Below are 26,923 nucleotides of genomic sequence, written 5' to 3'. Positions count from 1 at the left end.
CCTGTCAACTGAAAAGCAGAATGTAAACACAAACAAAAACCACACTATTAGGAGGAGGTGATCTCCACCTTGCTGCGGGCCCGGAAACAGTCGACTTCCCTGGCGTACGCACGTATCTGGAACATGTTTGAAGCTGTTTGTGCGGAGTTGGGTATCTCAGCGCTCTCCGCCCTGATCTCGTTAGTCCTCTCTTCCCCAAGAAGATCTTCTCCCCTCTCAGCTCTCTCCTGGGTCGGGTAGAATGTCATCACTGAGCAGGCCACCCGGAGGTGATTGGTGCTTGAAGGGTGTCAAGCATCTACGACCACCTTTTCGGCCGCTTGCCCGTCAGGGAGTTTTAATCTGATCCTTCGGGCCCTCTGTGCGAACCTCTCGTCGCGCTACCTTGAAAGCTCTTACGCTTAAGACTGTCTTTCTGGTCTCTCTCTCTTCTGCTCGTCGCATCTCTGTGATCCACGCGCTGTCCTGTCGGGAACCTTTTGTTTTGCGATTTTCCGATTCCGGGGTATCCCTTGTGACGGGCCCTTCCTTCTTAGTGAATGTTCTTCTAACCTCCATGTCAACCACATTTGTGGCGGTTTCCCAGATATTTATACACATTCCATTTCTGGGATTTTTTTTTTTTTTTTAACAGAAATGGGATGATTGTTTAGAACATAATAAAGGCCATCAGGATTCCCTCATTCTATTCTGGGAGATGGCGAAAGACATCCTAATAGGAGAGATCATTTCTTTTGTGAGTTCCCAAAAAAAGTCTATGTCCAAAGAAATATATCGTTTGGAAAAACAGGTGGCAACTGCCCACCTTGCTTGTGTGTTTCATCCTTCCCGAGTCCATAAGAACACTTCTCATATGGCTCAAATTGCACTTAATGAACTTCTGCACCAAAGAGCTAAAAGAAATCCTTGACTTACTATAAAAGTAAGTTTTTTCATTTTGGCAATAAATCGGGTAAATTCCTAGCCCAATTAGTAAAATCACAGAAAGGGTAAAACGATATATCCACAATGAAAGAAACTAGGGGCAAGGTGATCAATGATCCAGCAGAGATTGCACATATTTTTCATACTTTTTATCAGACACTCTGCACTGCAGATGCTGTAGATGCAGTGGATATTTTGGAGTACCTGAGTAGGATCAACCTACCTTGCCTATCAGAGAGTCAGTTGGAACTTTTAAATGCCCCATTTCATATCCAAGAGATTCATAATGGTATCTGTCAGTCCCAACTCTTAAAGGCACCAGGCCCTTATGGCTTTTCAGGGGAATTTTGTAAACTACTGGGTGACAGAATTTTGCACCCTTTACGGGAAACATACAAGGCATTAATCACTGTGGGTGAATTTCCAGTTTCCCAATGAAGCCTTGATAATTCTGCTCCCAAAGATAGGAAAAGATCTCTCTTCTCCCAGTGCATACCAACCCATTTCCCTCTTAAATTTCAACACCAAGCTTCTAGCAAAGATCTTTGCTGATAGATTAGCAAAGGTCTTGGCTGGGTTAATTGGTTCAGACCAAGTTGGTTTCATAAAAGGGTGGCCCTCAGTGGTTGTGTCATTCATGGAAATTAGTAAATGGTGAGGGTTTCCTTCTCTGCTTCTTAGTCTAGATGTGGAGAAGGCATTTGACCGTGTGAACTGGCCATTCATGTTTGCTGTGATGCGGAGGATGGGAGAATCTATGGGCATTTTTTTGCGAGCAGTCCATACATTGAACAACAATCCAGTTGCCTCCATTCTAGTCAATGGGGTTCGATCCCAAAGCTTTCCCCTAACTAGGGGCATTTGGCAAGGCTGCCCTCTCTCATCCCTTCTATTTCTCATTTCCCTGGAACCATTATTACAGAGGATAAGGAGCAATATATCTATTCAAGGAATCCCATCTAGTTTCATGGAAGAACCCGTATTTAAGTCACTTTCGCTGATGATATACTCGTTCATATCAGTGAGCCATGGTCTTTCCTCCCCTCCCTTCTGCAAGAATTCACAACATATGGTCAGTTGGCGGGTTTAAAATTGAATTTAGATAAATCTGAAGCCCTGCCTATGCACGATACAGCGATAAATGCGTACAGGCCAAATTTCCTGATGTACTGGGCAGGGAATCCTTTAAATACTTGGGGATTCAACTGCATCATGACCCATTTAAATTTACTATCGCTTATTACTTGATCAAACCAAACACAATTTACAGACTTGGAAGGAATTCCCCCTAACCTTATTTGACAGGATCTCAGTATTCCAAATGATGCTAATGCCAAAATGGCTCTATTTCTTTCAAATTTTGCCTTTTTTACCTTACCCAACAAGAAATACTTAAAGTATAGAAACTGATAAGCTTATTTATTTGGTGAGGGGAAAAAAATGAGAATTGCCTTAAAGAAATTGATGAGGAAAGGGAAACAAGGTGGCCTTGGTCTTGCCAATCTCCATGGATACATTATGGCATGTAATATACATCATTTGGGAGACTGGCTGATGGATTCATCCTTTTTTTTATACTCCTTTGAATATTGAAAGGGAATTGGTAATGCCCTATGACCCCCCGGTATGTGTTACATGTGTCTAAAGACTTTTTTCCACCACAAGCAAAAGAAAGTGTAATTGTTGTTCCAATCTGGCAGACATGGAAGTGGTTTTGTTCTAGATTTGGACTCAATTGGAGGATCACACACTATCTTCCTTTACAGGGCAATGCGGCGTTTACCTCAGGGATTCATAATCCAATTTACCGGGTATGGGCCAGCAAGGGAATCCAGATATTAGCACACCTCTTTAGTGATGAGGCAATACTTTTATCTTTTCAATAACTGTGAGAAGCTTATGATATAGATCATAAGCACTTTTATGCATATCTCCAAGCCAGACACTATATATAATCTTTGGGCTTGATGGAACTCACTCGGGCCTTCCAGTCTGAGGTATCCAAAATCTTTGAATGGGAGGACCCTAGCAGGCATTCTGTCTCCTATTTTTTTTAATCCAAAAATACTGCTAAAAACCCCATTGGTTCCCTTAGAAAATATTTTATCTGGCTGGTCTCAAGAACTTGGGAGTTGTTTTTTTCTAGTGGCCCATACTTTAAATTTTTGCCTAGAACCTGCTCAATTACTACTAATATTGGCCTCTGCGAAATTCAATATAAATTCCTCATGCGAGCTTATATCTCTCCAGAGAGAGCAGTTAAAATGAAAATCTCGCAGTCAGACCAGTGTCCCAAATGTAAGTCTACTAGAAGCACCCTGGGCCATTCTTTTTGGACCTGTCCTAGTATACAAACCTTATGGAGCGTTAGCAACATATTAGGAACATCATAAGGATCTCTCTCTCCCCTTGGACACTCAGACTGTTATTTGATGACTTATATGATATCAGATTTCCTAATCCACATGTTCAACTTTGGGTATGCAAAACTCTCATGCTCACAAAGAAAGCAATTCTACGTCAATGGCTCCTACCAGATGAGCCTACCCTTATTCAATTAAAACTTGCCCTTCTACATCTCTATACTATGGAATTTTATGTTGAAAAGGTTGATCAAACGATTAAGCTTAAATCATTTCTAAATATATGGCAGTTGTACCTACAAATGTTGCCTCTGAAAACTTGTAGCTTTTATTTGAATACTCTTTCATGACGCACATTGTTTGTTGTTCTGCACTCTGTAATTAGACGTTGGGTTCCCTGAATGACCACTAAGAAAGAGGTACACCTGTGCTTGGGTTAGCTCTGTAATGAGTTTACATACCTGTAAACTCATACAGAGCTTGGGTTAGCTCTGTAATGTGTTTACATACCTGTTCTGTTTATGATGTTAGTCATTTATCTCATTATGACATTATTGTTATGCCAGTGTGAGGGGGTATGCAGAGTAACCACTCCCTTCACATATATTTTTTGGATATAAATTGTTTATTTAAGTCATTAATCAATAAAATGATTTGAAACATAAAAAGGGATCCAGGAGTGATCCGGGAAACCATAGACTGGTGAGCCTGTCTTCAGTGCCGGGAAAAATCATGGAAAATGCATAAAGAATAAAATCACAAAACATTTAGATAGACATTGTTTGGGACACAGCCAACATAGATTTACCCAAGGAAAGTCTTACCTCACAAATCAACATTTGTTCATGCCTTCAAAAAATGTAGACAGAGGTGAACTGGTAGATGTGGTGTATTTGGATTTTCAAAAGGCGTTTGACAAAGTCCCGCTTGAGAGGCTTCTAAGAAAACTAAAAAGTCATGGGATAGGAGGTGATGTCCTTTTGTGGATTACAAGATGGTTAAAAGACAGGAAACAGAGAGTAGGATTAAATGGTCAGTTTTCACAGTGGAAGAAGGTAAACAATGGAGTGCCTCAGGAATCTATACTTGGACCGGTGCTTTTTAATATATTTATAAATGATCTGGAAAGGGGTATGACGAGTGATGTGATCAAATTTGTGGATGACCCAAAATTATGCAGAGTAGTTAAATCTCAAGTGGATTGTGATGAATTGCAGGAGGATTTTATGAAACTGGAAGATCAGGCTTCCAAATGGCAGATGAAATTTAACGAGGACAAGTGCAAAGTGATGCATATAGGGAAAAATAATCCTTGCTGTAGTTACATAGTTAGGTTCTGTCTTAGGAGTTACCACCCAGGAAAGAGATCTAGGTGTCATAGTGGATAATACATCGAAATCTGCTCAGTGTGCTGTGGCGATCAAAAAAGCAAACCTTAAAAAAAAAGTTTGGATAAGTTCCTAAAGGATACTGGGCTTGATGGACCCTAGGTCTGACCTAGTATGGTATATCTTATGTTCTAACTGAGACTTTTAACTGTTTCCTAAATTTTAGATAATCTTTTTCACCATGTAATTCATTGGACAATTAATTCCACAAGAACAAATGAAAACAGTCTATCTAGTTTTCTGTAACTTTATTTATTTATTTATGGTTTTTATATACCAATCTTCTTACATTATATGCAAATCAAATCAACTTAAAAATTCTTAGGAACAACAAGTAAAATTTGTCCTGTAGAATGCAAGACCCGAGTAAAACATGAATGTAATAGAGACTGTGCTGGACTGGTTTCTTGGAGTCTCTTGGGCTCTGCTCTGAACATGCTACCCCTCAACATAGGTGAACTGTGGCAGCATTCAAGGGCTATACAGCTCAAACTTCATCACTGCTGGCCTCCATGCTGCTCTGGGCATGCAGCCTTAAAATGACCCCATCCTCAACACCAGTGCACCATAGCTGCAGCTGTTTCTAGGGCCCCCAAATCTCATCGCTACCACTCTGCTTGGGTGCAGCTCTTTCCAGGGACCAGAAGGAGATGGAGCTTGTGGGGAGCTGGATTTGTCTATAGGCCCACCTCTGCCCTAGAGAAATAGGATCATTTTCCTGTTGGAAAAAAGAGATGAATGCGAGAAGCAATTAGTCTGTCCTGTGATGTTTTTTGAGATGGCATCAAGAGTCTTTGCCATGATTATTGATATCTTTTAAGCTCTTCTGGCTGTGTACATCAAGCAAATAACCAATAACACAAACTCCCAATCAACTAATGTACATGTTAGATAATAAGTAAATATTTATGCCTTCAATATGCTTATAATATGTATTACAAAAAACATAAAATATATCAGTTTGGAAAAAATGCCACAACATACAAAAGCAATTAAAACCATAACCGCAACATTCATACCACATGCTCACTCATGCACACATCATATATATATAAAATATACAAAAAAAACAATTTTAATTCAAATACAATTCTCTAACAGTATACCCCGATGAAGGAACCCTCGTTTCACCCACGGTCTCTTGCCCGCATTGGGCTTCAGACAGTATCAGCACTAACAGCACTTTCACTTCAGTCATCTACCATCACGCTCAACCATTCCCAACAAAAACTAAAAAAAAAAAAAAAAGTTTTTTATTATAATCCTCACAAATATCAAACCCCCCCCCCCCCCCAAATTGTATATTCCTCCATCATAACAACTACATAGCTCTTGTCAGCGTTCACCATCACCCTCATTAACGCTGTAGGTGTTCACCATCCACCTAACATGGACCATGTTTCGGCACTAATGCCTTCCTCAGGGGTTAAGATGCAAAAATATGTTTGTATATTGACGTGGGTGCTGCACTCTTTAAAGGATATTTTCCTTCATTGAGTAAGAGGCGTCTGTTTAAATATATTTTTTGAGTTTTTATTAGTAATTGTTGAGTGTGATGGTAGATGATTGAAGTGAAAGTGCTGTTAGTGCTGACACTGTCTGAGGCCCATTGCAGGCAAGAGGCAGTGGATTACATCGCGGGCACTATTTCTGATCTCATCTCACTCTTCAGAGCTTTGTAATGTTTCATAATTAATTTTAGGATAGTTTTATAATGGATTTTGTATAAATTATTGGTCCCTCTCTTTGTTTTTGTGTGTTCTTTTTTGTTCATTGGTCAAACGAGGGGAACCATTATGCAGTGTATAATTGAACATAAAGGAGAATGCCCCGCTTGTAACTCATTGGAGGACAGCGTCCCATAGTGTGGAAGATATTACGTTTTTTGTGATCAAACAGCTGTCAGGAACATGGGGAGGTGATATTTCATGTCTTTTGCGCCAGTGCGAACAAAGGTTCATTTATCAATTGTGTATTATGTCCCCATTTGGGTTAAATGACGATAGTGAAATTTTGTTTTTTGTAATATTTATGTAAGCATATTGAAGGCATAAATAGTTACACTCATCTAATATATACATGAAGCTACAGAGGCAATGATCATGATAGGCTTGCAGACATGTCTTGAGAGAATCGTTTTGGAGAGGTGGATGAGATGGTGGACCTTATTAAAGACAATCAGACCATTTTCCAAACCTGATCCATATGTACCCTCAACTTGTCTGAAACCTTGGCAATTTCAGAAGAAATATTTCCAGGGACTTCCTTGCCCCAAACTCAAGGGCTCAAGCTGTAACCCACATAAGCAGAGAAGCTTTAAGCCACATACTGCCACCCAGTTAAGAGTGGGGTCAGATTTTTGTTTGGATCCAGTGGAAATAGCCAATCCTTGTGTTGGGAGGAGTTTGTTTTTCATAGACTGTTGGGCCTTTAATGTCAGACAGCTAAGGAAAAAAATCATGCTGTAAAACCCAAAGTAAAAAACCAAAAGAGCCAAGAAACATAGTTTCATAGTCTCTCTAGTTGTATTGGGGCTAAGTAGTTTCCCCTGTTAGATCTTTATAAATCCTTTCATACAGCCACACTAACAGGACAAAGGGGCAGCCAGGGAGCCCGGTCTGCTGCAGGTTTCATCTGCTTCAGATGGAAGGGGAAGGTTGGAGGCCTCATGGCTACATCCATGGACTTGTTCAGAGATGGTTGTGTGAGTACTCAGACTTCTGGTGAGCTAGAGAGAGGCTGTGTTGATGGCCTGGAGTAATTCTTCCAATGGAAGTTAAAATCTGCTAATACTGTGGCTTTTTTTTTTTTCCCTGGATCACCATGGGGCACTCGAGAATGTTTGTTTGAGCATGGAAGGTTTTCTATTTTCCTTCAGCCACACCTGTTGTGCTTCTTACTACTTTCTTATAATGTAAGAATTAGGAAGTGAAGCTGAGAGGGTTTGAAATCCTTGTCTGTATTTGTATTTATTAAAATGTTCTTAATCGTGTATACCTAGGCCCTAAGTGATATATACATAACATGCATAATTACAAAAATTCAAACTTGAGACAAAGTATATTCCTACTCAGGTGTTTGGTGGTTTGGGAGCAGGAATGTCTGTCCTAGACCAATAATGAAGGAATCTGCCTACCTTCCAGCCTTGTGGTATTCCTCTGCCCAGGTTATATTTTACTTCTCTCCTTGTGTCTTGGGTATGATGGCCTTATTGCTCTGTCTGAATGTACATTTCCTTAACCAGGTCTCATCAGTGATTGACATAAAACTAGAGAAGCCACCAGAACAACCAGTAACTGAGAGTGGCTGCTCCTGTTAATGTGCCCAGAGCTTTCTTCTAAACATTGCTGTCATTGCCTAGGCAAAATCCTACTTTCTGTAGGCTGAATGACCAATCAAAAAATCATTATAAGAAATTATCTTTAGAGTGTATGGATACAGTATAGTTGGGGTTTCCTTATGGGGAGAAATACAGGCTCACATGTTGGTTTCATGTCTTCAGACTGCATGGTATAATCTAAGATCACAGAATGACATTTTTATCTATTTTTTATTTATTGCACTTTGGGCAAAGACTGTGCTGTTCTGTTATTGTTACAAACTTTGGAAATATGTGCTGCAATGTACAATTTATTTTGATTTCCCTGTGGATGTACCATAAAAGGTAATATACCCTCACCCAAATTCTTATCCCCTCACCTACTATAAAGGCAGGAGAAATGATGAGTTGGGGTTGGCCTGGAAGGTTTTTCTACTGATTTGGTTACAAGGCTGCCATTACACAAGATGGACACTGACTTTGACTTGAGTCCTGCCACAGCTTGAGAGAAGGATTGGATTCCAGTAATCTTGTGTTCTACTGATGATGCTGATTATTCAACATGTAAAGCAAGAAGACCCTGTGAAGAAAAACACTTTATTTATGTTATAGGAGAAAATATCACCGTTCATAGCTTTAAACAATGGTGTGAATGTTAGTGGTAACTCCCCCCCCCCCCCAGTCTGTGCTGCATATCACTGCTAGCCTGGACTCTTTCTGACTCCAAAGCATCCTCTGTGTAATGTTACGTGAGCGTTCTGAGAGTGATGCGTTGCCACACCTCCCCTAAAGAAACGGCAGTGAGTCTATGCTCAGATATATTCTAGTAATAGTAAGGGGAGGGTAACTAAAGTACCTCTCCCCCCACCATTGGACAGATTTGTTACCTGGCCTCCTTTCTATCACACATTCTATTTTTGGAGAAGAGGAGAAAGGGAGGGACCTGTCCCCCTATTACTTCCTGCCATGTATTCTCTTGTGTAGCATTCTGTTCAGCTGCTGCCTTTTCTTCTTCAATTCCATCTGGCAAGGGTTGTGCTTATAGCAATGCTAAATAGCCAGTTTCTCATGTCCATTGAAAGAAACCCACTTAGATTTCAGTGATGGGAAGAGACTAGTCTTTTGACACTATTAACCTCGTCTGAGGGTGGGGGGTGGTAAGTAACACTTTAGATTTTTAACCTGCTCACCTCATTGTTTCCTTTAATGCCCTCTGCATAGGCCTGCTTTACCCTTGCTTTCTGAGGGAATGACCTGAAAAGATTTGTATTTGTTTGGTTTGATTTTCACTCCCACTTAAAGTGAGTTTCAAAACCTGAGTGGTCCTCAGCTGAAAGCCTCTTTCCTCATCCTCCCACATATTCAGCATTGGCTGTCTTTACATGCAGTAGAACAGACTCCACACTCTGTCCCAGAGTGCAGTCTGTTGTATCATTCAAGTCACTGGCTTTTAAAATGAGGAAAGAATAGGAAAATGAAGCTTCCCTGTCCATTGAATACTCTGGATGTGTCTAATATTGAGTGTCTGTCTCTGGCTCTACTGTCCCCCTTAGCTATTAGAGAAATAAATGTGAATATATTACTGTGAATATCTAATGTATGAACGCAGCAGTCTGATACAATAAACAGATTTCACCAGACTTGTCTTTGTTTTTGCTTGGGTCCCATATGGTTTGTGTCTAGAACAGATATATAAGAGGGGAGATAGATCAGATGAGGGATGATCTCAGAAACTTTGAAAACAGTCAAAGCTATAGCAATTACACTTCTATTAAGAAAAAAAAAAAAAAAGCAGCAGAAAACCAAAGGCCAAATACCTTTTTGGAGGTGAAGAACCAGCAGTTGAACAGGGGGATGGGGTCACCATCTCTGACTTCTGTGTCAAAACAGTTTGGAAAGGCAGTAGCATAAGGAGAGAGATCACTAGTAGAAAGACCTCACCTTATGACTACAACTACAAAAAGACAAAATGTGGGACTTTGCGTGCAAGATTACAAATTGAGCTTTGTTTAATTTTATTTAATGCAATATGAAAAATGTTTTAACTCCCATTTTATAGAAAGGAGAAACATATTCTCATTTATATCCTGCTTTTCCAGCAAAAGAACACAAAGTGGGATACAGCCAGTTAAGACAACAGGATACAGGAAGCATATAATACATAAAGATTTAATAAGATATAGCAAATCAAGAACAGAATATAGATGTTTTATAATGTTGCTGAGCACTGTATGTTAAATACAGAGATGGCTGGGGGGGGGGGGTGTATGATAGAGGTATTTAAAATCATGAGGTCTAGAACGGGTAAATGTGAATTGGTTATTTACTCTTTCAGATAATAAAAGACTAGGGGGTACTCCATGAAGTTAGCATGTGGCACATTTAAAACTAATTGGAAAAAGTTCTTTTTCACTCAACACACAATTAAACTCTGGAATTTGTTGCCAGGGGATGTAGTTAGTGGAGCTGGGTTTAAAAAAGGTTTGGATAAGTTCTTGGAGGAGAAGTCCATTACCTGCTATTAATCAAGTTGACTTAGAAAATAGCCACTGCTATTACTAGCATCTGTAGCATGGGATAGACTTTGTTTTTGGGTACTTGCCAGGTACTTACAGCCTGGATTGGCCACTGTTGGAAACAGGATGCTGGGCTTGATGGACCCTTGGTCTGACCCAGTATGGCATCTTCTTATGTTCTTATACAAAATTTCCCAAACATCAGTAAAATATTTAAAAATAGCAAATAACACTCAATAATTAAATCTAAAAGATTTTAAAAATCCCCACTTTCCATACCTAGGAACTTTTTATTTCAGTCATACTGAAATTGCCATGGATTAGTGTGGGGGAGGGGGCAAGGAGGGGATTTCCCTCATATATACACATGTTCATTCTCTCTTGCATGCACACAGATGCTCACATGCTGTTTCATGCACTCATAGATGCTCTCATACTTTCACAGATGCTTTCTCACACACATGCGTGCTCTCACAGATGCTTTCATATGCTCTTCCACACGCATGCTTTTACATGTTCTTTCACAAAATATACATGTTTACATGTTGTCATATGTATGCTCGCTCACACATAGAAAAATAGAAATGATGGCAGAAAAGGGACCAAATGATCCATCCATTATCTGCTGCACTGTGCAGGTTACCCCCATGCTTATCAGTTTCCCAGACCATAAAAGTCAGGGCCCTTGGATACTTTTTGAATCCAATTTCCCTTAACCAATGCCAGGAAAGCAGAGAGCAATGTTGGAGTTGCATCAAAAGTATCTGGCATAGTGATTAAGGGTAGTAAGTGCGCATCAGCTAGTTAACCCCATGTTTATTTGTTCCCCAAATCGTAAAAGTCGGGGCCCTCGGTTGCTGTCTGAATCAGATTCCCCTTTTCTCACTGCCATTGAAGCAGAGAGCAATGATGGAGTTGCATTAACAGTGCCAAAGCTTATTTGTTAAGGGTAGCAACTGCCATAACAGCAAGTTACCCCCGTGCACAGTGTTTATCCCATGCCCCTTTGAATTCCTTCACTGTTTTCGTCTTCACCAACTCTTTTTTGGAAGGGCATTCCAGGCATTCACTACCTTCTCTTTGAAGAAATATTCCCTGACATTGGTTCTGAGTCATCCTAGTTCTACTGATTTCTTTCCAACAGAAAAAGTTTGACAATTGTGCATCATTAAAACATTTCAGATATATGAAGGTCTGTATCATATCTCCTCTGCACCTCCTTTCTTCCAGGGGATACATATTCAGATCCTTCAGCCTCTCTTCATAGGTCTTCCAGTGCTGACCCCTTACCATTTTGATTGCTCTTCTTCAGACCACCTCCTATTTGTCTTTACCATTTTTGAGATAGAGGCACCAGTACTGAATGCAGTACTTCAGGTGAGGCCTCACCAAGGACTTGTACAAGGGCATTATCACCTCTTTTTTTTCTTACTGGTTATTCCTCTATGCAGCCCAGCATTCTTCTGGCTTTAGCTATCGCCTCTTCACTTTGCTTTGTCACCTTCAGATCATCAGACACTATCACACCAAGTTTCCTCTCCCAGTCCGTGTGCATTAGTCTTTCACCGCCCATCACATAAAGCTCTTTTGGATTGTTGCACTCCAGATGCATGACTCTGCACTTCTTTCCATTCAATCCCAGCTGCCAAATCTTCGACCACTCTTCAAGCTTTCTTAAATCACTTTTCATTCTCTCTACTCCTACAGACATGTCCACTCTGTTGCAGATCTTAGTATCATCCACAAATAAGACAAACTTTACCTTCTATCCCTTTCACCAGGTTGCTCACAAAGATATTGAACAGAATCAGTCCCAAAACTGATCCCTGTGGCACTCCACTTAACACCATTCTTTCTTCAGAGTAGGCTCCATTTACCATTACACACTGTCTCCTGTCAGTCAACTAGTTTGCAATCCACGCTATTACCTTGGCACCCACTCTCAAGCTTCTCATTTTATTCACGAGTCTCCTATGTGGGACCATATCAAAAGCTTTACTAAAATCCAAGTAAATCACATCAAGTGCACTTTCCTGATCCAATTCTCTAGTTACCCAATCAAAAAAATCAATCAGATTTTTCTGACAGGACCTTCCCCTGGTGAATCCATGCTGCCTCGGGTCAAGCAACCCATTGGATTGTAGATAGTTCACTATCCTTTCCTTCAGCAGAGTCTCCATTAATTTTTCCACCACCGCGGTAAGGCTAACTGGCCCGTAATCTCCAGCCTCCTCTGCTCCCACTCTTGTGAAGCGAGACCACCACCGCTCTTCTCCAGTCTTGTGGCACCACTCCCGATTCTAGGGATCTATTGAACAGGTCCTTCAGCAGACCCACCAGCACATCTCTGTGCTCCCTCAGTATCCTGGGATGTAGGTCATCTGGCCCCATGGTCTTGTCCACTTTCAGTTTTCCTAGCTCTGCCCATACTTTCTCTTCTGTAAATGGATTTTCATCTACACCATCCCCATCCATAGTCTTGTCAACTAGCAACAGTTCTTCAGTGTCTTCTTTAGTGAACACTGAACTGAAATATTAGTTTAATATTTTGGCCATTTCTTTGTTTCTCTCCACACATTGATCTTTGTTACCTTTCAATTTCACTATATCACTTCGGACCTTTTTTTCTTTCTCTGATATATCTGAAAAATGTTTTGTCACCTTACTTTACCTCTTTGGCAATCCTTTCTTCTGCCTGACGTTTTTGCTTGATTTATTTTTTTCGTTCTCTCACACACATGCTTATGCATGTACTTTCTCACATACCTGCTGTTTCACACATACATACACACATGCTCTCTCATACATACACATATGCTCTCACAAAAACACATACACTCTACCTCACATTTTACCTTTCAACTGTGGGCCGATGAGCTCAGCTGGCAGCCTCATTGTCTTCTGCTGCTGGTAGCTGCTGGGTCACCTCCATTTTTTCCTGGTGGCAGGTTGGACTTGGCTGGCAGCCTGCAAGCATACCTGGGAGCTTTTGGTTTAGTTGCCCTGAGATTGTTGTGGATTGGAGGGAGGCGGAACCAAGGGGACTGGGGCAGATAGGGCACACTAACACACATGTGCTCTCACACACACACACACATATGCTCTCATGCACTTGCCCACTCATACTTCTCTCTTCTTCGCACGCAAACCCATTTAACTCACTCAACACTTCTCATACACATGCCTATTCACACACTTACTCTCATACAAATATGTCCAACCACACACTAACTTTCACACCTCTCTTGTACGGCCTACGGGACTGCTCTATCTTTCTGCTATGCATCCGCTTCCAGCTCGGTGTGTCTTGACATGTCCCCTGCTCCTTCTTCAGGTGAGGACCCACAGATGCATTGCCCTGATCCTTCTCGCACCCAACGCTCTCCTTGCTCCTTCTGGTGTGGGCCTGAAGCTCCGCCTTCTTTCTGCCTGGGCCGGTACAGCTGACTTCCTCATCCGGGCCTATGCAGGAGCTCTGAGCAACAGCAACATTCAAACCCAGAGTTTTGACTTGGAGACTCAGCAATTCCTTTGTAATTCTGGAGTGTCCAGGTCAAATCCGGAGAGTTTCCTCATATGCCAGCTGCTGGCAGGTTGGGCTCCACTGGTGACCTGATGGCTTTCCTTCCTTTTTTTGCTGCTAGTGGGTTTGGCTCCTCTGGTGGCCAACCTGGCCTTCTCCAATCTTTGGCCACTGCCGGCCCATTGGGCCTCTTCCGATCTTTGCTGCTAGCAGGTTGGACTCTACTGGCGATGCATGGGCAGCCCATGGGGACTTTTTTTTTATGTCCTCATGTGTGCGTCACTTTCTGTGTTGCTGTGAGGCTCTGGTTTGCCGGAACTGGGAACTCCGTGGGCATATCAGTAAATTTGGTGGCAAGGTGAGGTGGCTGCCACATTGTTTTGGGAAACATTTTTTTGCTGCTCCAAAATTTTGCCACCTTAGGTGGCTGCTTCGCCCTGCCTCATTATAAAACCACTCCTGCTTGTATGTAACAAGAGGTACTCATTTTGTGGGTTTTCTTTCTAGGTTTTGCAACCTGTTTTTTCTGGGTTTTTTAAGTGAACAAGCAATCTTATGGCAATGATTTTGGGATTGTAGCCCTTTTGTTTGAAGGATTCAGTCAGGACTTTGAGGTGTTTCTTCCTGTCTTCTGGATCAGAGCATGTAGTTAGTTTATTAAAAAATTCTTAATCACCAAATGTGCAAGACTAGGCAATTTGCAATAAAACATACATAATTAAACTAAAAAAAAAAAAAAGAACAGAAATAGAAGAAATGTACATTAAAACTGTTCATCAAATCAGCTCAAGCAATTTTCATAGAGAATACCGAGGTCAAGCAAAATCCAACTTACATAAATAAGTTTTAAGTCCTGCTTTAAAGATCTTGGTATTAGGGTCTAGCCTAAGCTCTACAGGTAAGGAATTCCAGAACTGTGTAGAGGAGCAATGGAGAAGGTTCTTGCCCTTGGCTCATGAAGTGGTGCATGTTTGAGATGGAAGCTCAAGCAACTCTCTGCTTGAGATCTTAAATTATAGGTAGGAATATAAACCTTCAACAAAGCATTAATCTATGGGAAAGAATTAAGTTGGAGTAAGGGATGAACCATTACAGAAATAATATTTTACTCTCCAGTGGAAAGTAAGCCAGTGCAAATCAATGAGAACTGCTGAAATGTAGTCACATGTGTGAACCTGAGATCAGCCTAGCAGTTGCATTCTGTAGGAGCTAAAGAATTTTCAAAGTCACAGCAAGGAGACCCAAATGAACCACGTTACAATAATCAAGTGAGGGTAGAATTAAGGCCTGGACTACTGAACGAAAGTCCTTGGCACGGAGCAGTGGTTTTAAGCTGCAACGTAAACTTAGCTTAAAATAGCCAGTCCTAATGGTTGCCTTAATTTGATCATGAAAGTATAGTTTGGAATAGATCCAGACTCAGTAATAGCACATTATTATAACATAATGTAGCAGGGATGTTTGCAGTAGTAGAATGCTGTAAGCTCAACAAATCAGTCTTAGCAAGATTTAGAGACAGTTTGTTATATACAGTGTAAATAATGGATTTTTTTTTGTACATGAAGGGTAGAAGCTGGAATTGTGTAGGTAGCTGCATCTCTGTCAATTTCCTGTATACAAATATTTGTAGATAGTCAAAACAGTTGACCCTTTCTGTGGAGTTGTCCATTTTGAATCTGATTGAAGGATGGAATCCATTAAAGGAATTGTAAAATTGAAAGTATCTTCTCCCTCTGTCCCATTCATAAAAGTCATCAATATACCAGAAACATATGAAGGGTCTAAGTAAAAAAAAAAAAAAAAAGTTTCTTCCAGTACTGTCATAAAAAGTTTGGCATATAGTGGTGTTATCCTGGTACCCATGGCAGTTTAGGAAACCATCAAAGTCTGTTAAATGATTACAATAAAAAAAAAACCCAGCAACACTTTATTTTACAAAACAGTAAACTAACAACTACATAAAGAGTTTCAGACAAAGGATGAAAACAAAGCAAAGAGAAGAAAATTCTGTGCAATCTTCCTTAACTAGAAAGGACTGCCAAAGAACCTGCAGAATGAGCAAAGCTTTATCATCAAACCAGCAGGCAAAGGAGGCTCATAAAAGTACAAAGAAGAAAGACACAGGTACACACTGCACAATCAACACATTTCCAAAGGAAGAAGAATCCCAGCTGGAATACCTGAAGTGATGCAAAGTCCACAGGAACCATAGCTGTGGACTCTGATCATAATACACCCTTGCAAAGTACTACATTATGTTATAGTCTATTGTCTATGTGTAATTTATTTGTACTTTTAAAATTGTGTGTAAATATTGACAAATAGCATTGCCTTGTACATCTTTCTTTATACATGATATACCACCTACATCAAAGGATTCACTAAGTCAGTGATGGCAAACTCCAATCCTCGAGTGCCACAAACAGGCCTGGATTTCAGGATATCTACAATGAATATGCCTGAGAAAGACTTGCACTGCCTCCATTGTATGCAAATCTCTCTCATTCATGTTCATTGTGGATATCCTAAAAACCAGGCCTGTTTGTGGCACTCAACTGGAGTTCGCCATCATTGCACTAAGCAGTTAATCACCAACAAAGCTCCCAATCCTCACTCCTACTTCAACACCCCCTGCCTCCCTTTAACAAAAACAATCATAAAATCAACCCCCTATATCCACTTTAACCAAAAATCATATATTTGAGGAGAAGATCCTATGGAAATAAGAGAATTACCTTATCAATTTCAAGGAAAAGCCCTAATGCATTTTTCCAGCATTTCTATTTTTCTTTCACGCTACTATAGGAGATGAAGTAGACAGCTTTTTAGCCTCTAGAAAAACTCGTAATTGATCAACTGAGAAAAATATAATTCTGGCCCCTTTCTCAGAACACATTTACAAGGAAACTTGATTAAAGTGGATATAGAGTCTTGTGATTTAGTATAATTGCCTCATTAGATTTGTTTCAATTTCTTTTATATCCATGTATTATGGATTTGCAAATTGTATTTTGTAAATTGAAAAAGTTAATAAAGAATAAAAAAAAAAAAATCAACCCCCTTTCTTAGCTTACAGACAGGTGAATCCATAACCAGTGGGTTATGCATCTCTACCAGCAGATGGAGATGGAGTAAAGCTGACATCACAGTGTATATACTCCTGCACTATCAGCCTGCCAGTATTCTCTGTCTCCAGCAGATGGTGATGAGCATTTCCCTGCTGGGGATTGCTTAAAAATTTTCAAAGGAGAAAAGAAAAAAGAGATTTATTTGCTCTGCTCTCCTTATGGTCCCTTCCTCAGTTGAGAATTTGGCTTCTTCCCTCAGATGAGTGCCTTGGTCTGGTACCTTTTTTTTTTCCCAGATGATTTGGACTTAGCTGTAAAAAAAAACTCACCTGAAATGAAAGTGGGTGCAGGAAGCTGAGCATGGCTGTGAAAGGTCCTTGCCCTTCTCCCCCCACGGCTGGAGGCTGACCTTGTACTCAGTAGGGAAGTGCTGAGCTCAGGTAAAGAGTAATTTAAAAAAAAAAAAAAGGGGAGTTTTGTAGGGATTCTTCTCCTGTCTCTGTGCTTGGTGTGCTGATTCAACTTTGTACCCGCCTCTGGGGGAGCTTAGGGGACATGGGCAGCCAGGTGAGTTCAGCAGCCTTTTGGCTAGGCCCTGCTCTCAGGCTTGTCTTGTTTGTTGTGTAGTAGACCACAGCAGTGTTTTTTCACATGTTTTTCCTGCACATAAAGCTGCCCTCTTTAGTTACATTGGTTCATGCTTGTGTACCTGGCTGTGTGTCCAGTTTGTGCACCTGGTTGGGCGCATAGGGGCACCTACCTGGGCGTTCATACGCATGCACTTATTTACGTGTGTACTATCTGAGCAGCCTGGTGGGAGCTCAGCTTTGTGCGCTTATCGAGGCACAGTATTGAGCACCTAAATTTTGGGCACCTAGTTTATGCGGTGTGGATGCAGCTGGGCACATTCTTGTCAGACACCTCTTAGAGCGTACTGACAGACTTATGGCGCCTATAGCAAAGAAGCCTAAGCACCTTACCTTTTGTGCTGCTTGTCATATTCGACCATCCCAGCCTGGCATTCCCTCTAATTTGTGTCAGCGCTGTTTAGAGGCTCAGAGAGAATTGCCTTCGCCTGATTTTACTAAACCCGGTTCTTCCCAACCTGATGCAGGAATGGAAAAAGAGCTGCCAGAGGTGTTGCCTGATTTTGGAGCTCCCCTAACTGGTTCATCAGCAGGGGAAGGTAGTTCAATTGGCACAGAACAGATACCCCCTGGTTTTGGCATGGATCTTTCTGCCTTTGAGTAGAATTTTTTCAAGGACTGCAGTCTTTTATTCTGGTGCAGTCCTCGGCCCCAGATAATCTTAATAGGTCAGGATCATAGGTGGCAGATTCCCACTCGTCTGGTGTTATGGGTAAGTATTGGAGTATGCCTAGATCTGCTGTGGGTCTCTCCGATAGGGACCCAGATGGCACGGATAATGAAACTGATCCTTTCTCCCTGGAGGATGGGGAAATTCCTCTGGAATTGGAGCCATATAGAACTATGGTATGGTTCTTTCATAGAGATTAGTTACCAGTACTGATTTCCCAGACATTGAAGATGTTGGGAGTACTGGGGGCTGAATCCATGTCTGAGCCAAAGAAAGATTTCATTTTTATTTCTTTGCATAAAGACTCATGCTTCTTCCCTATTATGAAGGCTATTCAAGAATTGATTGATCTTGAGTGGGGTACCCTGGAAGCTAATTTTAAAGGGAGATGAGCCTTGGAAGGACTGTACCCCCTGAATCCAGCTGCGAGAGAGCAATTGCGCTTTCCAAAAGTGGATGCACTTTTATGTGACGTTACCAAGAGGATGACTATCCCTGTGGAAGGGGGGAGTAGTCTTGAACAATGTTCAAGATAGGAGAATTGAGGCCATCCTTAAGCAGGCTTTTGAAGAATTGGCAATGAATTAGCAGATATCTTCTTGTTCCCTGGTGGCTTGCTCTTGTTTACTTCTCTCTCAGGAGATCGATGAATCTGGTGTGAATTCCAGGACATGATGGAACCAGCAGCTACCTTTTTGGTCCACACTTCAGCCAGAGGAGTGGCTTCAGTAATAGCGGCCAGGCGTCTGTTATGGTTGAGAAATTGGTCGACCGATACAACCTCGAAAATTACAAAATTACCCTTTTAAGGCTCGCTCTTGTTGGGAGTGAGCTGGAGAAAATGGCCAATAAGTGGAATGAGTCCCAGGTTCTTTGGTTGCCAGAGGATAAGAAACAGATGCCGCAATCCTTCTGCACAAGAGGTCATAATAGTAGGGGATTCAAACGTTTTTGACTCAACATTGGAGCAGCCTTTCAGAAGGCTCAATCTTTGGGTAGGTCTCAGTCCTTTCATCTCAGGCAGTGCAGACAGGGCACAAGATTGGGTAAGGGAGCCCCCCCCGATCTTCCCAATGAAGGTGTGCTGACCCATCCCCTGGAACAGGAGACATCTCTCTTTTAATCAGAGGTGGGTCGAGATCATGTCAAACTAGTAGATTCTAGAGAAAAGAGATGGCTATACACTGGAGTTTCACAGTGTTCCTTGGGATGTTTTCAAGGTAATAGCCAGGCATCAGTTATGGCTGAGAAATTGGTCAGTCGATACATTTTCGCAGAAGAGTCAGGCAGTGAAGTGTACGTTGTCAAGACTCCTCAGCCTGAGGGCTGTGGTTCCAGTGCCCATGTCTCAAGAAAATAAGGGCCGATATTCCATTTATTTCATTGTGCCCAAGAAGGAGGGTTCTTTTTGCCCCATCCTAGATCTCAAGGGGGTCAACCCTCATTGGCGGATGACTCGTTTACCCATGGAAACCTTGTGCTCAGTGATAATGGCAGTACAGTCGGGGAGTTTCTGACATCTCTGGACTTGTCCGAGGCATACCTGGTATTCCCATCCAGCAGAAGCATCACCGATTTCTGTGTTTTGTGGTCTTGGAGCATTGTTATCAGTTTCAAGCGCTGCCTTTGGTTTGGCCATAGTGTCCAGAACTTTTTCCAAGGTTGTGGAGCTGGCAGCAGACTTGAGAAAGGATGGAATTCTGGTATTTAGATGACTGGCTGATTCGGGCCAAGAGTCTGGAAGAGAGCCTTCAGGTCTCGTGCAAGGTGATCTTCTTGTTGCAGGAGCTAGGTTGGGTGTTGAACCTAGCCAAGAGCAATCTTCAGCCACCACAGTCACTAGAGTATCTCCATGTTCAGTTCAGCATGAAGCAGGGCAGGATGTTCCTGCTGGAGGGCTGTATTCAGAAGCTGGTGATGTAGGTGCTTCTATTAACAAAACACAATATGTCCAACAATGTGGTCTTGTCTATAGGTACTTGGATTGATGGCAATGACCCTGGAGGTAGTGCTGTGGGCGAGGGTGCATATGCATCCTCTTCAGCGCTGTCTCGTTGGAGCCCACAGTCTCCGGACTATTTGATTGGGCTTCACCTACCAATGGAGATCTGCATATACCTGCAATGGTGGTTTCAAGTGGATCATCTAAGAAAGGGGGTTTCCGCAAGATCACCAGACTGCCTAGTATTCATGACAGATGTGAGCCTCCAGGATTGGAGAGCTCACTGTCAGGAGCTGACAGTGCAAGGGTGCTGGAATACAGAAGAGTCTCTCTGGAGCATCAATGGCGAGAAGCCTGTGCCATCCGGTTGGCATAAGAATATAAGAATTGCCATACTGGGTCAGATCAAGGGTCCATCAACCCCAGTATCCTGTTTCCAACAGTGGCCAATCCAGATCACAAGTACCTGGCAAATACCCAAACATTAAATAAATTTCAAGCATGCTTGTGATTCGGTGACTGATTACAGGATCGAGCGGTAGCGACGTAGCTTACATTAATCAGCAGGGAGGAACCAAGTGCCAGCAAGTGATACTGGAAATAACCCAACTTATGGAAAAGGCAGAAGTGCATCTTCAGGAGATCTGAGCCTTGCACATTGCAGTAAGAGCCAACTTTCTCAGTAGACAGTTGGATCCAGGAGAATGGGAATTGTTAAACAAGGAGTTCTATCTTTTGTGGATCACTGGGGTCTTTGTTTCTTGATCTGCTGGCAATGCGAAGGTTCCTCGCTTCTTCAGTCATAGGAGAGATCAAAAGTCTTGGGCATTGGTGCCCTCATGCAAGAGTGGCTGGAGGGCAAGCTACTATATGCCTTTCCCCCATGGCCCATGTTGGGCAGAATGATTTGGAAGATTGAGAGTCACATGGGAATGGTGCTTCTGGTAGCACTGGATTGGCCCAGAAGGCCATGATATGTAGATTTGTGAAGGCTCCTGGTGGACTCTTCCCTCTGGTTTCCATGTCACAGGGATCTGCTGCGGCAGGGGTCTATTCTTCACAAAGATCTGACTTGATTTTGTCTTATGATATGGCCCTTGAGAGAGTGAAGCTCTTTTTCCTCCCTTGCGGTTACCAGTACCTTTGTGGAGTCTTAATCTAGTTTTTGAGTTTTTGGTGGGCCACACTTTTTGACTAATGCATAGCCTTTCCTTAAGGTTACTGACCTTGAAAACGGTGTTTCTTGTGGCAATTTATTCTGCGTGTTGAGTATTCAAACTGCAGGCCTTTTGATGTTGGGAGCTGTTTTTACAGGTGACTCCAATGAATCAATTGCGTACTGTTCCTTCTTTTTTGGCAAAAGTGGTCTCGGATTTTCACAGGGAAAGAGATGTGGAGGAATATCGCCTGTTATGGCCCTTGGATATCAAGAGGCATATCTTGAGGTATTTGGAGGTTTCTAAACCTCTTAGGAAGACAGATTGCCTGTTTGTTCTCCATGGTGGGAATAAACAGGGCGAGCAGGCATCGTAGGCTACAATAACCCGCTGGATTAAGGAGATAGTCATCTCCGCGTATATGGATGCTGAGCAGCTGTTACCTAGTCAGGTTGGGGCTCATTCCACAAGGGCTCAGGCAGTGTCATGGGTGGAGGTTAGATTACTGTCTCCTGTCGACATTTGCTGAGCTGCGACATGGTCCTCCTTACACACCTTTTCCAGGCATTACTGCCTGGATGTGCAGGACTAGGAAGACACAACCTTTGCAGCTGTGGTGTTGATCAGACCATGGGCAGCCTTCTGCCCTGTTCGGGAGTAGCTTTGGTACATCTCACTGGTTTTGTATTTACCTGTCCGTAAGCTAATAAATGAGAAATTACTACTTACCTGATAATTTCCTTTTCTTTATTAAGGACAGGTAGATCCACCTTCCCACCTTTTGCTGCCACATGGTTGAGCAAATTCCTCCTGCGTGGTTGAGCAAATTCCTCCTGCGTGGTGTTCCAGGGGTTACTGGTAAGTGTCAATCCAGTCCTTAGACTATGTTATTACACTCTTTGTCTGAGCTCAGTGTTTTCCTGTTGGCTAAGTGCTGGAATGTTATCTGTTAATAATCAAGTTTTGTTGGCTTTTGCAGAGAACACTGGCAGTCTGATGTCAGTGCAGGGGTATATATGCTGGGATGCCAACTTGCTTCATTTCCATTTACTGGTAAATGTGCAAAACCTACTGGTTTTGGATCCATCAGGTAAGTAGTAATTTCTCCTTTCCCCCTGTTAAAATAATCAAATCAATGGCTAATAAAATAATCCCCACCCTCTTCCAATACTCTACAAAAAATAAAACAAAATCCAACAGCAATAGCAATCACAGTAAAAATGACAGAAGAATACCAGCAGGCTAAATCAGATTTCATAACCAAATTACAAGATTTGATCTGTTTGAGGAACTTTAAGTAATTCTTGTTAGCTCTGTTTTCCGCATGTAGTACTATGCTAAATCATTTTTGGAAATTTTTTTTTTTTTTTTTGTGAAAAAGGAGGTAAGTAGGAAAAAGTTGACTTGTAATATTCCTCTCCCCCCTTTTCACTCCACCCCACCATGTCCCTGTAGTGGCAACATGTTCAGCCCGTCACATCTCCGAACTTCAAGCGCTATCCTGTCGGGAACCGTTCCTCAGATTCACACCGGGATCCATATAGCTAGGCACTGTCCCCCTCCTTCCTTCCAAAGGTGGTTTCTCATTTCCACCTAAACCAAACCATCTTGCTGCCATCTCCAGACAAACATAAGAACGTGGAAGACTCACGCCTCCTTCGCCATCTTAATGGCGGCAGGCTCCTAGTCCGATACCTGGAGAGATCGGAATCCGTATAAAAGACGGACCACCTATTCGTCCTTCACAGCGGGAAGAAACAAGGGGAAGCGGCCTTGTGGGCAACCATAGCCCGCTGGATCAAAGAAGTAATCAAGGTGGCCTACGTAGAGGCAGGCAAGGCTCCACCCATACAAGTCAAGGCCCATTCCACCAGAGCCCAGGCAGTGTCCGGGCAGAAACCAAGATGCTGTCACCCACCGAGATCTGTAGGGTGGCGACATGGACCTCCATTCACACCTACTCGAGGTTCTACTGCCTGGATGTTCAGGCCTGGGAGGATACAGCATTTGAAAGGGCAGTACTAAGTGGGCTACGGGCAGCCTCCCACCCGGTTTGGGAGTAGCTTTTGTTCATCCCATTGGTCCTGAGTCCATCTGGTACACACTAGGAAATGGAGAAATTACTTACCTGATAATTTTGTTTTCCTTAGTGTAGACAGATGGACTCAGTATTCCACCCATGGCCGCCTCAGAATACGGAAACCTTGGGTGACAATCCCCGAGAGCAAGACAAGCACGGGTAAGCCACGCTTTACCTCTAGTTAGGACACTCATAGTTACTGGGTGTCGGCGTTTCTCGGTTGAGTGCACTGGCGGTCTCCAGCTAAAATTCATGACAACTAGTTCAAGTTAATCAAACACATATATCCACAATTGCTTTTCGAGGAGAATACTGAAGAGTAGAGCTTCCTGCAGGGGTATATGTAGTACTGATGTCAGATTGAAGTCTGACTCTGTCTCCAACTGCTAGCAGGAGTACACTATACCCATTGGTCCCGAGTCCTGTTTACACTAAGGAAAACGAAATCATCAGGTAAGTAATTTCTCTATTTCACAATATGTTTTGATTTTGAGACGAGTTTATAAACACCGCTCACAGAAGAGCAAGGTCAGGCACAAGCTACGGACCATATCATTTCCAATTCAGCAAGCAAAGCTTATACTTGTCTATCGGGTTTAGCAGCCTCCGCGAACCCCACTACGTCCCCCAGCCTTTCTTCTAACTCTCCAGTCTGCTCGGAAGAGCAGAGGGGATCCGTTCCTGCAATGGCAGTGGCTGCTTCTAGAAAAAGCCGGCCTTAATCTTACCACATGTACAAGTCTGAGATTAATGATTTTGCATTTTAGCAATCTCCAGGATCTCATTTTCATTTCTAGTGTAAAATCGGGCGCTGTGTCAGCTCCCCAATACCCCACTACGCACGAGAAAAGCTGCCTTCATTGTGGCATTTATAGCTGGGAGTATGACAAAACGAAGAAAAGTGCGCGCAGAGATCACAAACTCCCCGCTGACGCTTCTCTCCATTAATTGCCTGGCAGCCGCCAATTAAGCCAAGAACAGCTGAGCACCTCTTACGGTTTAAGAGCGTCACCACGCCCATTTGCGCTTGCCGGCAGAGCTCCTACTCCCGTCAATGTCAATGCTGCGTAGCCTCAGGTTCACAGGTCTTAATTCGCCAATCAGAGAGAGCCAAGTAAATTCCATTGCGCCCGAGCCTTCAACCAATCAGACGCCCCCGGCTCCACCCATGGGCTTGATTGATTCTTTGATGGTGTTCGAGCGGGGCGGGGCGGGGCTCGGGGAGTGGAGCAGGTAGTGGCGTGGCTGGGGCGGTAGTACGCTCTGTGCGTGGGGCGAAGCATAGCTGCGTGGCCGACTCACCTATTGCCGGTGTTACTTCCGCTTTATGTACTAAACGTCACGATCACGCACTACAGAGTAACCGGAGCCAAGGGAGAGGTAAAGAGTCAACTGGGGGCAGGGGCCACCTGTAAGGGGATGAGAATGAAGAAGGAGAGGGAAGAACTGGGGAGTGAAAGGTAGGGGAAGGGAAAGGAAGACAACTTGAGTGAAGTAGATGGGGAAGAAGGCTAGGAAGAGAAGTGAGGAGAGGAGAATTATTAGGATGAGAAGCGGAGTGGAGCGGAAAATAGAATGGGTATAGAGAAGTGGGATGAGAGGGGGAGGGCAAAAAATATAAGGGCAGATGGGTTAGGAAATGGAGAAGAGAAACAGGATGAAATTAAGATGGAGGGGGAGGGCAGAAAGGAAAGGTGGGAGATATGAAGGGACCAGCAAGAGAGGAGGTAGAGTAGAAGGCAAAAAAGATACATTTGGAAGAAAGATTTTTTGAATAGGAGGAGATTTGGAGCAGGAAAGCACCTTAACAGCTTGATTGTGCAGTGTGAAAAAGTAATTTCTAGGATTTGATTTAAAAGCTGTTGGTGGACATAATGGTAGGGTCTGGAGGAGGGGAGCTAGAGGGAGGGAGAATTTCTTTCTTATTGAACTTATTTTACATGCTGGTCGTTACGTTTGAAATGTGGTGATTGGGAGAAAATGTCTCTATTCTGTATTGTATGTGGTGGGGGTGTAAGTCATTGCATGCTGCATATTGTTTGCTTTATATTCATTTTTAATAAACAGTTTAAACATTAAAAGCTGTTGGTGGTTCCTTTCATGACAGATGATAGCGACCCAGCTTTCAAGAGTTCAGTACAGCTTTACTGAGCATGCTTGGTATTTCCTTCACTCAGGTGATGCATCCTGAGACCCTCAGTTCTCTTCCAGAGCTTAAACTTTAGTGAGATAGTTGACTTTCCATGGAGGCTGGTGGATATTTAGTATGGCTAATTCATCCTGCTGTTCCATAGAGAATCTTTTTTTTACAAGTAAGCAAACTTGCTTTCTATGTCAATAAGTAGGCATGAATTAGCCATAGTGTGTGTGTGTGTGTGGTGGTGGGTTGCAAGCAGAGCAAATTCTTTAAAGACAGGATGGCCCCACCAGATGTACAGTGGACTACTGGATGACAAGCTGCGCAGAACTACTTGTCCAAAGTCAACTGTCTCTTCAGGACATGCTGTCCAGAAAGTAGTGAGGTGTGAACTGATAACCAAGTAGCACCTTTGCTTATGTCTTCAATAGAAGTGGCCCTGAGATGAACAACTGAAGTTGCCATGTGTCTCACTTAGAGCCTTGACAGCGTCTATAATCTGTAAACCAGCCATCACCTAACAGTATGTGATAGTCTGCTAGCTAATTGGATAGAGTTCATTTGACAAGTCCCTTGTTTATTTATACAGACTTCTATTCCACTGATCCACAAATCTCACCACAGTACAAAAAACATACAAAATAAAATCTGTTGGGATCAAAGGAAGCTTGACCGTGAGATTGAGTTCTCTTTAGGTAATATGCTAGGATTCTCTTCAAGTCCAAGGAGTGAAGCATGCAGTCTTGGAAAACTAGCACAATGCTTGATTAATGTGAATCGCAGATTCCACTTTTGGAAGGAAGTTAGGATGAGCTGGTAGAACTACCGTGTTGTGAAAACACAGACGATATGGTGAGCATGAAATTGGAGCTTGGAGTTCACTTATTCCTTATGCCAAAATGACAGCCATGAGAAACTCCACTTTCCAGTTGAGGGGGTTTGAAAGGTTTCATGAGTTGAACTAGGTCTACATTTAAGGTTTGAGGCACTGAAGGTTTACTTACTGGAGGTTTAAAATGCCACAGCCCTTTCATGAATTTTGAAACCAAAGGATGGAGAGAGGATTGGACAAGTTCCTGGAGGAAAAAGCTCATAAATAGTTATTAGCCTGGTAGACTTGGGAAAGCCATGGGAGTGAGCTATAAGCAATAGATTTACTTTTTTGAGATCTGCTAGGTACTTGTAATCT

The 26,923-nt window shown here is 42.5% G+C and overlaps 2 protein-coding genes across 9 annotated transcripts in view; both read left to right on the top strand.

The window, feature by feature from the left end:
* The window catches only part of RAB41 (RAB41, member RAS oncogene family), a 98,111-nt gene extending 88,477 nt beyond the window's left edge, over nucleotides 1-9,634 (top strand). For all 8 annotated transcript variants that reach the window (XM_029607260.1, XM_029607263.1, XM_029607264.1 and 5 more), the window contains one exon: nucleotides 7,930-9,634. In XM_029607260.1, coding sequence (XP_029463120.1) covers nucleotides 7,930-7,994 — 65 coding nt within the window. In that variant the 3' untranslated portion in view covers nucleotides 7,995-9,634. The remainder of the gene's footprint in view (nucleotides 1-7,929) is intronic.
* Nucleotides 9,635-24,823: 15,189 nt separating this feature from the next.
* The window catches only part of LOC115094319 (START domain-containing protein 10-like), a 47,888-nt gene continuing 45,788 nt past the window's right edge, over nucleotides 24,824-26,923 (top strand). The window contains exon 1 of the mRNA XM_029607257.1: nucleotides 24,824-24,977. The gene's annotated coding sequence lies outside the window, so the exon portion shown is untranslated. The remainder of the gene's footprint in view (nucleotides 24,978-26,923) is intronic.

This window comes from Rhinatrema bivittatum, chromosome 6 (assembly GCF_901001135.1).
Source record: "Rhinatrema bivittatum chromosome 6, aRhiBiv1.1, whole genome shotgun sequence".
Taxonomy (NCBI): domain Eukaryota; kingdom Metazoa; phylum Chordata; class Amphibia; order Gymnophiona; family Rhinatrematidae; genus Rhinatrema; species Rhinatrema bivittatum.
The sequence above is the reverse complement of the archived record's forward strand: the minus strand, read 5'-3'. Positions and strand labels throughout refer to the sequence as shown.